Raw genomic sequence first — 12,195 nt, forward strand, 5'->3', positions numbered from 1 at the left:
GGGTCGACAAGTAAGTCGCATAAAAGCGTTGTCAATACCACTGTTGGGATCTCATCTAGTGCAAGAATGCGGGAGGCGCATATCTGTCCTCCAGCTTGGAAAGATAAAAGGGAAATCGGGAGAACTTGCATCCATTCAATGGGGGCACGAGGGTCTTCCGGCTTTGGGGAAATAATACCAAGCTGAATTAAGATTGCTGTCACCAGGAGAGCCAAAGTCTGAATGGTGAACGAGACAATCATTGTTGAGCGGCGCCGTGGGCTTAGTATCCGATGGAGGCGAATGAAGAAAACATTGCTCGCAATAAAAACGCTGAGAGCGATGAGAGACTTGGCCCAGAGGTATGCCGGATAAGCAGGCTGGCCGGAAGGCCCTAAAGCTAGGAAAACAGTGTTCCCTACCCATGTTATTAGAACCATTCCCTCGAGTAGTGCATAAGTATTTGGAATTAGAGGTGACTCACCTGTTTGCATACTCGAAAAGCTTCCCCATGCATTGAATGACAACCCATCAACCAGGCCACCAACGAATCCACATATTATGAGGACTATATCAGTATGCTTAGTGTCTATATTGGCTCGAAAGTGGCGGCTGAGAACCGAGCCAACTGTTGTGCTTTCTGCAATTTGATTGCTAGAGAGGGAGACCGTTGTGCTGCCTCCGGATGACCAAAGCCCAGGCGTATACTTTGACTCTTCATTGGGAGGATCAAGATTGGAAGAAAGAACAGGGTGGGTGTCCTGGGATATGCTCAGACTTCCATGGTTGGGGGTGGCTGCTGAAGTCGGTGGTTGTATGTTTTCTGGCAGGGAGGAAGATTGTTGGTGCATTGTGAAGTTTATCTTGATATCAGTTATATAACCGGTCATCTCCAAGTACACAAATGAAAAAGGTATGATTGCTCACAGAAACCCAAAATTAGGAGAGGCGGGCGGTATATATGTAATCTAGATCAACATATGCATATTTTTATTCGATTTTCTTTTTTAACTCTTTTGGTACAGACCCCGTTTTCGTGCGCATTCCGATCCTTCCCACACAAGGGATAAAAAGGGTGACTGACAAGAAAGATAAGAGCGAACTTAGAAAAGATGAAACCGGACTACTCATCCCATCCTTACAATGCGCGCATACGTGTGACACTGCTCTCACATATACGGCGAATCGAGTAGCGTGTATTTATTGAGAGAAGGTCTAGACCACCATACTCTGCTTACAGAGAACCAATAAATAACATAGAAGAACAAAGAGCTGAAGGAAAACTGAAGGGTCTTGTTAAATTGGGAAGCCTAATCAGTTCCTCCAGACGTGGATAGATTCATCGCGCATATGCAATCTTGGCAGAGCCTCGGCGGGACCTTGGCGTACTGATCATCATCGCTGAATGCGATTTCCGCCCTTGACCTTGAGCAGAAATGAAACTCTATGACGTTCGGAGGATTCCCTACTCGGAATTCGTCTTCGCCGGTGGAGTGTGACAAGTCTCGGCTCCTTTACATCGGTGATTCTGAAAGTTCGAATTCCAGCTCACCGATTAGCTGGAGCCTTCAGGCACGGGTACAAGTTTACGGCGAGGTTATCCCCTTGCTGAGAAGTGGGCGCCAATGTTCTGGATTCAAATTCCCGAGACTGTGGGTATAGTCGATTTGAATCATCCTTGCAAGTTGCTGTGTTATAGGTTTACCGTGCAAACATACATGTGACCTAAGCTGACATCGTATCTTGGGATGCACCGCCTGTTCTGGGCCATACAGTAAGATCGTGAGTGCCTTTTGCCAAGGGATCGACGCATCTACATTACCTAGTCCGGTTGTGGCTCTTAAGCACCACGGTAAGAAAGCTTGCCAAGGATGATCTTCAACAGCGGTCATCAGTAGTTCGTCACTAGTCAGTCTTATCTTTGGACGCTAACGCCGACGACGACCTTTGATAACACAGCCTCGATTTCCGTGCTTTGTGGTGACTGGACCGCAGAGACGCCGAGCCTTGCTGACAACATTTAGACCTTGGCATTTTTCGGATGATGTCGAAATCAGCGGAACCCCCGGCCCCCTTTCAACTCTATTTCGGCAGACTCTCTGCCGACCGACTGCCTCACCTTAAAATTTCCTCCACGTTTTCACTCAAATGCAAGAGCTTACTGATGCCACGTGGCCTGGTACGTGGGAAAAAAGCAATACTTAATCCAGGCCCAACCCTTTGAGAGCGTGTCTTGCAGGTCTTGTCAGGCTCGGCAGAACTGAAACAGTTGGATGAAAAACCCAACGGGAATTTCATACACTGCCAAGGTGGGGTTGCATTGATTCGTCTCCAAGGAGGAATTCTATTTCCTTTCAACTCGGTGGGGTGCCGACTCAGCCATCCCCATGGGCACGTTAATCGCACCGGGGAAGCGGAGTCTGACATCACTACCTGCGGTAATACCAGCTGTGATGTGGTGGGTACCTCTCACACAGACTGACGCATAGGGTAGCTTATGAACTAGATCCATCCCTGTTATAGAACCACGACGACATTTGGTCCTATGAGTACTTGGGAGAAAACATTGAACGTGACATTGTCACGGGGTCAGCCATGGTCAGTGGTATCTAAGCAAGGGGTTCGGTTGATGTATGCACCGTACTGTATGTCAAGGAAGGACCCCTCCGTAGTGGACCGTTATAGTCGGACAATAATGTCACAGCTGTTTGTCAATCTCTTATCGTGAGTGATGATCCTAACCACATCAAGTCCCGTTTATCCTCTTTACTGGTTATTGGCGATTTCGTCTCGGTGCCTTAACCCCGCCCGGAAATCTCTTGAGAACAAATTACGCCACAACGACGAGAGTTCCTCGGCGTGGGATGAATGTTGATCGTCCCTACCACTTCTTGCTAGGCACCTTGTTCGCTAGGCGCCCATTTGTTTGCTAGGGTACTAATGCGGTCTTGTGATGTGTGTGAATTTTATTTTATTTTATTTTTATTTTTTTTTCACATCATAGCGGCGTCCATATCAATCTAATGCAATGCCTCGACTTAGGCCAGACATATATTTATGTAGTTCTATTGCATAGCGACCCTTATGGCAACATGACAATTGGCCCTGCACGCAGCCAGCATTCAATTACTGGCAATAGAGGTCCACCTTCTAGAGTACACTCAAAAGCGTGGGTTTAATCTGGCGGTGGAGAATGGCAGCATTTTAGACCATAAGTATTGCCAAAGATCAAAAAACCCCATAAGAAAAGGGGGAGAGTAACACTGAAGGCGAGGTCTTGAAGGTAACATGAGCTTAAGTCAACGTTGGCCACGAAGTAGTTATACGTAGTTATACTCGTCAGGTAATTTCCCTGTGGCCCTGAAAGTTGAGACAGAATAAATCCCCCCGTATCGCTGACCATTGCTGACTCCCCTGGAGGATCCTCACGACCTCCTTGGGTATGCCCGCCTGATCACTATTGCCAACTTCGACGGGTTGACTTGTTCGAGAATTCGCAGTCAGGTAACTCTATTTATCAGACATCACGATGTTTCTCGCTATTCTTTCCCACGCGGACTCCCATTCATTCCACCAGTGAACCTTGATCTCCCGAGTCTCCCCTCGCCCCACCGATTTCACATGCTTGGTGCGATTCGCGACGCATCTGTATTCCTGCTCTCATCCATTCGCTTGAGATCATGGTCTCCCCTGTGAATATGGAAGAAACCCTTTACCTCTTTTGGGGCGGGGGGTGGTGGAGGGCATACTTCCCCATGGCGGATGCGCCTATCATCGCTTGACACAGCCGCGGATCGTTGGCCCCATCTCCGACCCAGCAAAATTCGATGAACCAATTAGAATGGCGTCCCCAGAAGTGGAAACATCTTTATAACCCCCGAAAGCCGACCCATACGCACCGTCCACAGTTTTGCAACGGCCTTCGTGCTCCGCGGATCGATATCCTCGCCCCTCCCTGGCCAAAAACGGACAGCTTCGGCTGTCAATGCTTGGTACTTCACCTACAATATAGAAAAAGAGAGCGAGCTTCTCTCTGAGCTTCAGGAGAAGGCACGCTTTGACCAGGAATCGATCGGATGGGAATTCGCAGTGATCAGCATCCAAGACATTAATTTCTACGTTCGCTTAGCCACAGTTGGAATTCAACTTGGCGTTCTTCCCCGCGGTGAAACCATATGTGCGCACACAGTTACTTAGCCTCCGAGGTAAGTTGAGAGGCTCTTCCTCTGATTAAAAATCGCTCGCCCTGCTTCCTAGAGTGTCTTCCTCTTGCCGAAGCTTGTGGAGGACTGGAGATTCCAAGAGTCACAATACCTCGAATGTGCAATACCTCGAATGTGGGGGACTCCGGGCATATGCAGGTGCACCAATTCGTTTACAAGACGAATCCGGAGAGTGCATTGGACTTGGTTCACTTTCTGTGACCTCCTCCACGAGCCAGGAGACTTTGCCCAAATCACAACAACAGACACTCGTCAGACTGGCCGACTGGGTTGTTTTCGATGTAGTTCAATATTCAAGAGCAAGCCGGCAAAGAGAACACCGTCGAATGATTGAATTGATTTCTACAGTGCGACGTGATATGAATGACACGGTCGCAAAAGAGCCTGTTTTAGGAATACTACGGGCCGCATATCCTGATGCAGTGATCACCTTACAATCGTCCAAGACTATGTACATTGAACTTGAAGGGCCAAGCCAGATTTTACCGTCTGCCCTTGAAAGCGGCCTATGGGAAGACACCGACTGCATCGATGGCTTTATTTTGAAACAAACAATCCGGAGTTCCCATCTAATTCGTGTTATTGCTGCTCCATGCGATAATGTGTCGGGAGTACGCCTACTCATAGTAGAATTCAAGGACTTGCAGTTGATATTTGATAATGTTGATTCCTGGTTTGTTCACACTTGCGCAGGTATGATCTCCAGATGTGGCAGAAACACCAGCCAGTAGAAGTTATGACAATGAAAGAGAAGATTCTTCGAGGATTTGTTGGTGTTGAAAGTGACTCCCAAGCCTACAGCATTGCTCATCGACGATAACGTCGTCAACCTGCGCGTTCTGGAGATGTATTGTCTTATTGTCGCAAGCGAGGTTTCTCATACTACTGCGTAGCTGATGGCCTCCATGCCGTGGAAATATTTTCTCAGTTTCAGTCATCACACGCAAGTGTCGAGTAGCCTGCGATCTAATTGGTTGTCATGGACCTTCAAATGCCAGCGTGTGAAGGTATTGAAACCACACGACGGATCAGGTTACTGGAAAAGCGGAATTGATGGAAAAAAAGCGGACTTGATGGAAAGAGAGCGCCATCTTGACCGATCAAGATAGTCCGACAGATAGGACAGAGGCGGAAGGCGCTGGCGCGGATGTGTGCTTTGTGAAGCCTGTTGGTATAAACCTCTTGGATCGTAGCGTGCAACGATAATTTTCAGCCTCTGAGGCTAGCTAGCAATTTTTTATACAGCCTATTTTGAATGAAAAGAACCCTTTCAGGGAAGCAACATCATCGTATACCAGAGAGGAAAAACATTTGCTTTTGTCTGTCCACACCCATATACTCGGGCCTAGCTGCTCGACCTCTCCGCCTATGCTCACCGGCTTCACGACTTCTGCGACAATAAAGACGGTGTCTGCGACACAGCTGGAACGAACCTTTCAGCTCATGTAGCATATGCCTCATCTGGGATACTAGTGCAGCCTTATGGGCGGAGGACATGCTGGAGAGTTAATTTGTACCAGATCTAGCTGAGCTCATAACTCGCCGCAAGAGTCCAAGAGTTAAATAAGGATCGTACGGTCCTCGCGAGCCAAGATCCGTCATTCGGTCAAGTTTCGGTGTAATCACGTATAATGTTTCTCGTCCTCATGGCTTGCCTTAAGTTGGCTCTTGGGGCGCCCTTGACGTACAGATTGATTCTTGGCGCACAGATCCTTGGCAAAAAATGTCGTCAAGGTAAAATGAAATGAGAAGCAAAGATGGTTGTCATGACACGAGAAAACCCAATGGACATGCCCAGGTGATGTCCTCTCTACTATAAGCGGCTAGCTAGTTAGCAAGACTCATTGCGAAGAAGACAAATACAGTTGGTTCGGTGTGGGGAAGATATAGTGAGGATTGTTGGTCCCATCTGGAATGCCACGATTATATACCTTAGTTTTGTCAGGGCTTGTTAGATAATAACATGCTGCTGTCTTAGTTTGATGAAAATAATACTATAGACCTGGACGGTGGCCTGCTGAAAATCGACCGGAAACGGAAAGTTACTTCCAGAACTTGGCACAAAAGGGTGATCCCAAACTCTCAAGAAAATACCAAGACCGAAACGCATTCTATCAAGGCTCTACGGTCGGACAGCCTAAGTGAGACGTCATTTCGGTTTCCTGATGTGGCTGACCGAGGAAGACCCGAGACCCCTTAACCGGGTTCCCACGGGGCAAAACCCGGGTGCCTGGGGTCCGGGGTAGATTCAGGGACCCTGACTGGACCCGACGGAGAAATTTTGACAAAACGTCGGCGGTATCCCGTGTCGGCTTGGCGGTGGCTCGGTGCTTGGCGGCCCGGAATTTGTCGGGTCACTCGGGAAATTTCGATCTGCCCTCTCTCCGCACGCCCATTTACCATATTGTCGTCTTTTATATCGGCGATAGCACCTCTGAATGGAATCTACCTCTGAAAATTCGATTATTCTACTTGAGAATACTCGCAAATAGAAAATCCATCTCCGTCTTCGAACCATTTTAAGTGAAACGCCGCATGTAAAACCCTTTCCAAGTGCGCCAATAAGGAAGAGGCCCACATCTGGGGTAACTATGCCTTGGTCCACACGTTGACTGCAGAAAGGAAGGCCAAAGATGCCATGAAATGGAGTGTGGAGATGCTCGACAGCGGACAAGTCAACCCCGTGGAGATTATACCCCAACACATGAGCGCCTAAGTTATTGGTTTAGCCAGGCTATGATTAAACTTTTCTTTTCCCTCCATCAAAGGGTATATAAACAAGAGTTCCCCTGAAAATCAATTGATTGCCTTCTTCTGGACTTGGTGCTGTGCTCCTCTCCTGTGGACTTCTAGGTTTGGGGTCTTCTTGTTCTCTATCCCTTCGCATACTACAGGTTCACCTGGTTTGCCGAACATGGGAGGCCTTCAACTCGACATCGACTGGAAGTCGAATCGACGGGCCATCGCCTACTGTTTAGTTGCCGCCATCGGTGCCCTCTGCTACGGTTACGACACGATTTATTATACAGGCATTCAGGGCATGACATGGTTTGCCAAGGACTACGGGCAGAAAAACGAAGATGGCTCCTACTCGCTTGGAACGACGTTCTTGTCGTTGTCTGCTAGTATTATCTACGTGGGAGAGCTTGTCGGAGCCATGGCCGCCGCTCCTATTAATGACTTTCTCGGTCGACGTGCTGTGTTTCTGTCGGCTTCTATTTGTATCGTTGTCGGAGCCATCGTGCAAGTATGCTCGTTTGGCTCCGATCCAGTGTTTTATGCCAGCCGTGTCCTCATTGGCCTAGGTGTCGGGCAGTTCACTGCTACTTGCCTGATGTATATTGGAGAGGTTGCACCGTCTGCGATCAGAGGTCCGGCACTCATGTGCTTCCAATTCATGCAGTCCATCTCGCAACTGGTCGGAGCCTGTGTCAATCAAGGAACGCAGAGCATCCCTAGTGCTCAATCATACCGCATTCCCATGTGCCTTCTGGTTGTTCTTCCCGGTGTCATGCTTTTGTGTCTGCCTTTCACACCGGAAAGCCCGGTGTGGTACATGTACAAAGACAAGCGCGAGAAAGCCATCAAGGCTCTTCGCAAGATCAACCACAGCTGTCGTGACTATGACCCCTCGACGGACATCGAAACAATCCATGGCCAAGTACAGATGGAGCGTGAAATGGCAAAAGACGCAACCTGGCTGTCCCTCCTCACGGACCCTATCGAGCGTCGCAAGCTCCTCTATGCCTGCGGTGCCATGTTCGTCCAGCAGATCAACGGTATCCAGTTTTGGTACACCTATGGTGTGGTTTTCGCACAGTCCATAGGCGTCGCAGATCCCTTCACCATAAACACCATTATCTACGTCCTGCAAATCATCACTGTCGGTGTAGCAGTCGTCCTCGGAAACAAGATCAAGCGTCGCACTAACCTTCTCGTCTGCTCTGGGGGTATCTTCGTCTCCCTCGTCGCAGTCGGTGGCCTCGGCACTACCCGGTCCGAGGATGGCTCCTTCAGTCGTAGCATCGGTATAGGCATCGTCGTCCTCGCCTACCTCAACATTATCTTCTATAACTTCTCCATCGGCACCCTGTCATATTCCATCGCATCGGAAATGTCTGTTGGTCGTAACAGAAACAAGATCACTTCGTGCGCCATGGGCGTCTTCTTCATCACCGTCTGGCTCATGGTCTTCACCAGTCCCTACATGTACTACACCGGCAATTTGGGTCCGATGATCGGGTTCGTCTATGGAGGAACAACCCTGTTTTTGCTAGCGTACTCCTGGTTCTGCGTTGGTGAAACTGCCGGTCGCAGCAATGCGGACATCGAGAGACTCTTCCAGGACAGAGTTCCTGTTCGCGAGTGGGCGACGTACGTTATTCCTTCCGATGATGCGGCAGTTATGAAGAACAAGGGCACCGAGGATGAGCAGATTGAGATGGCATAAGTTATGTGACATGATTCTATGGAGATGTATATCTATGCAGACTATGAGACCAGTATGAAGGATACGATAGCTTAAGACTAGAAGAATGAAGTCCTGAGATTCACATGACCGAGCAAACGTGAGAAGCTTTGGAACTCCGCTGGTCTAAGAGATAGCTTCCCTACCAGCAAATTGGGTACTAAACAAGCTATACGTTGGCTTAGCTTCTCTTTATCTTGACTTGTTCTTTCTACTGGAGGCGCACCACTTGTCACTGACTCTCGTCCTGTCGTATCACTTCACCGCCCATAACGCCGCCCTTGCTTTATTCTACTTCCTTTGCGGCAAGGTCGATTTATTAACAGCTCTCAAAGCCAATTTTAACTCTGCTCTCTATAAACAGACTAGAAAATCTACATTGTCGCTAATACTATGGTCGACCCGACAATTCCCCTCGAGTACTCTGGAAATTAGACTTGTAGCGCCACTAGCTCGACTAGTGGCGGTAGGGGTGGTGGTAGTGACGGTGGCTCGGACGGTAGTAAAAGAACTAACAGCGACGGTTCCGCCAGTAGCTCTAAAATTAAGCCTAGCTCCATCGTACGTGTCGATATTGTGGCTGCTGCCGCTGCTTACGGTGCCGGTATGTTTTGGGTTGCCCGCCGCTACCACATAAGAAAGTAGCTCCATTAGTGCTCTAGTTCAGATGTTGAGCGGACTCGCTGCCGTTGGTCTTGTACCTAGCTAGAGCAGCCGTAGAACTGCTCGCTTTTAAACAGTCAGCGCTCTGGTTTTCGCGGAGAACTTATTAGGGTAGAGCTAGACGGGTTTCGGGGAAAAAGATACATATGCTGTGAAGTAGAACGTTCCAAGATAATGAGTCGGGTGGGTGCCTGCGCACCGTTAGTGTTCGGCGCAGTATTATTTTCGTTGAAGACCGGCTCGGATATGTCGAGCCTCTCCACATTTCCACAGACTTACATACGTATTGGAAACAGGCGGCAGCCGCGCTCACGTTGAAGGACAATACTGGGAATGCAGCACGACACCTAATCCCCTTCGTAAAGCGGGATAGCTGCACGTCCTACGTAGGTTCATAACCACGTCTTGATAGCTCGTTGTATGGTAGGTGGTGAAACGAGCAGATTGAGCCAATGGCCGATTCTCTGTCCCGCGCCCAGTACACCTCCCCCAACGACTGCACTTTCAGATTTGGGGACTTGTTTTACAGGGGTTATATGAACAGATTGGCTCAATCTTCATATGCAATGACCGGCGTGCCTGACGACGACAACATCGCCCTCCACCTACCCCTTATATACACTCGATCGACATCAAACCAACTATGTATAAAAATCCACTCAACTACGTGTACAAATCAAACCAAGACTCACTCATCTCTGGAGTGGACCAGTTTTCCCTGAACCCACACATTCTTCACGTTCCGATCATCACCATTCCACATCCACTTCTGGATCTGCTCCTGCCAAGTCTCATTTCCAAACAAATCCACATTTCCAACGCGGCCAGTCTTAGCTCGACCAGCGAGAATAGCCACATCAAGCGGGATTGTGGTGCTATTCTTCAGACCAGCACCCAACTCAATCAGCTGCGCATCCCAAATCATGCCCTTATCGAAGCCACCAATATCATCCGCCATGTCGACGACTGCTGCACCGCCGCGCGTTGCTAGATAGAGTACCTCATCGACCAAGAGCTTCTCGTCCCCATCGGATGTCTTGTTGCCCGACAGCGCTTGGTATTCCGCGCTATATTGAACCACACGAGACACTAAGCTGGCTTGACGCGCAACTTCAAGGATACTGGGGCTGTATCCGCCAGCCACATCCGTGCCCAGACCAACCGTGACGCCTTGCTCGAGCATGAAACGGACAGGAGCAAGTCCAGAGCCGAGGGCAGAGTTCGATGCTGGGCAGTGCGCAACCTTGGAGCCCCGCTCGCGGATCAGAGTCATCTCATCTTTACTGAGGTGCACACCATGTGCGAGGATGGTACGGTTGGTAAGTAGGCCAGCCTTGTCGTAGATGTCAGCGTAGCTGGCTGACTCTGGGAATAGTTGCTGGACGAGTTCAACCTCGTCCAGGTTTTCGGAGATGTGCGTTTGGATCCAGAGGGGCGGGTCATAGGATGCAGCCAATTTTCCAAGGCCATCGAGGGAGTGGTTTGAGCAGCTTGGGGCAAACCTAGGAGTTACAATTGGGTTGATTAATGTTCCGTTCGGGTCCAGCTTCTTGATGTAATCGATGGTCCTGATTGTTGCGTTGAAGCCCTCATCGGCGGATTGGTCAATGTAATAAGACGGGCACTGATCGGGGTTGTCCATGCAGACGCGGCCGATGAAGGCGCGTTGGCCGTGTCTGTGGCAAAGCGTCGCGAGGGCATTGGTGGCCGGGACGTGGATGGTGGCGAAGTAAGATGCGCAAGTTGTGCCGTGGGCAAGAGTCTTAGCAACGACTTCATCATACACCCGGAGGCCCGCCGGTGGTGTGTCTTTGGGGTCGGTGTCCTTGTTCTCTGGGTCTGACTTGGAGCCGAAGCTAGCTTCCATTGGGAAGGTGTATTCGTTCAGCCAGGGGAGGAGGCCCTCTGATCCGAACAGCCCCAGGTTGGGATACTGAGGCGCGTGGATGTGGGTATCAATGAATCCGGGGAAGAAGAACTCGTTCTGTTCAGCATTGGACTCCACAACCGTAACATCAGCATCGGTCCAGCTGTGGCTAGACAGGAACGATTGGAAGCTGGCATCGTCGTTGACTTGCCAATCATATCCTTTGATACGGCCATCCTCCGAAGAGACCCACAGGACACCTTCGGTTCGAGCGAGCTCCGGCTTGGCCGAGCTGGAATCAAGGTGGGGAAGCTGAACGAATGTACCACGATAGACCGTGTACGGAGTTGCTTCAGCTATGGCGCCGGAGTAAATCAGTATAGTGAAAGACAACCATGTTGCAAAAGTCCCCATCGAAAACCTGAAGAGATTTATAAACATAAGTAAAAACAAATGTAGATCAATGCTCACGGCTTGGATCACCTTACCATCTCGAGGACAACGCAGGTTGATATATCTTGAAGGCCCCGGAAATGTCCGGGAAATAAAAGGTCACTAGGCCTGTATCAGAAGCCGCTTAATCTTTGAAAGTGATGCATCCGGGATGTTTATGCGCACCTGCCGCACTGAAGGACGGTCATCGCCGCTGTAGCATCTTCTGGCGATCGCTGAAGTTCCTTGGGGAATGGGAGATAACAAGATCAACAGGAATTGAAGATTGCGACAAACTCCGTGTTTTAGATTCGGTGTTCGGCTGCCTCCGACTGATGCGCATGGCCGAGCCATCAGAAAGGCAGGTACAAGAATAGGGGCAGCCCTTCCGAGGTCACGATGATTCTTTAACTCCCGCTCGGGCCATGACAGCATTGTCACCGCCACGGGAGCGGTCACTGTTCGAGAGTGTAGGGATGCCAGGTTGGTTTGAAGAGAGCTCTCAAGAAACAGAGTGGGTGGTAAATCGTGTTGCAGGTCCCGGTGGCGGATATCGATGGAAG

General features: G+C 49.6%; 3 protein-coding genes across 3 annotated transcripts; 1 reads left to right on the forward strand and 2 right to left on the reverse strand.

Moving 5' to 3' along the window:
• Positions 1-38: 38 nt before the first annotated feature.
• On the reverse strand, positions 39-830 carry PENARI_c058G02115 (YoaK family protein; the record flags this gene model as incomplete). The annotated part of the gene is made up of 2 exons (XM_022637513.1): positions 39-397; positions 464-830. Coding segments are annotated over 2 exons (726 nt in total), but the record flags the coding sequence as incomplete, so codon positions are not given.
• A 6,286-nt stretch (positions 831-7,116) lies between these two features.
• On the forward strand, positions 7,117-8,652 carry PENARI_c058G00464 (uncharacterized protein; the record flags this gene model as incomplete). Its single annotated transcript, XM_022637511.1, has 1 exon — positions 7,117-8,652. One exon carries the CDS (start codon positions 7,117-7,119, stop codon positions 8,650-8,652), a length of 1,536 nt encoding a protein of 511 aa, XP_022482632.1.
• A 1,369-nt stretch (positions 8,653-10,021) lies between these two features.
• On the reverse strand, positions 10,022-11,614 carry PENARI_c058G09253 (uncharacterized protein; the record flags this gene model as incomplete). Its single annotated transcript, XM_022637518.1, has 1 exon — positions 10,022-11,614. One exon carries the CDS (start codon positions 11,612-11,614, stop codon positions 10,022-10,024), a length of 1,593 nt encoding a protein of 530 aa, XP_022482630.1.
• Between the last annotated feature and the right edge of the window lie 581 nt (positions 11,615-12,195).

Source organism: Penicillium arizonense (genome assembly GCF_001773325.1).
Source record: "Penicillium arizonense strain CBS 141311 chromosome Unknown PENARI_contig058, whole genome shotgun sequence".
Classification (NCBI taxonomy): Eukaryota; Fungi; Ascomycota; class Eurotiomycetes; order Eurotiales; family Aspergillaceae; genus Penicillium; species Penicillium arizonense.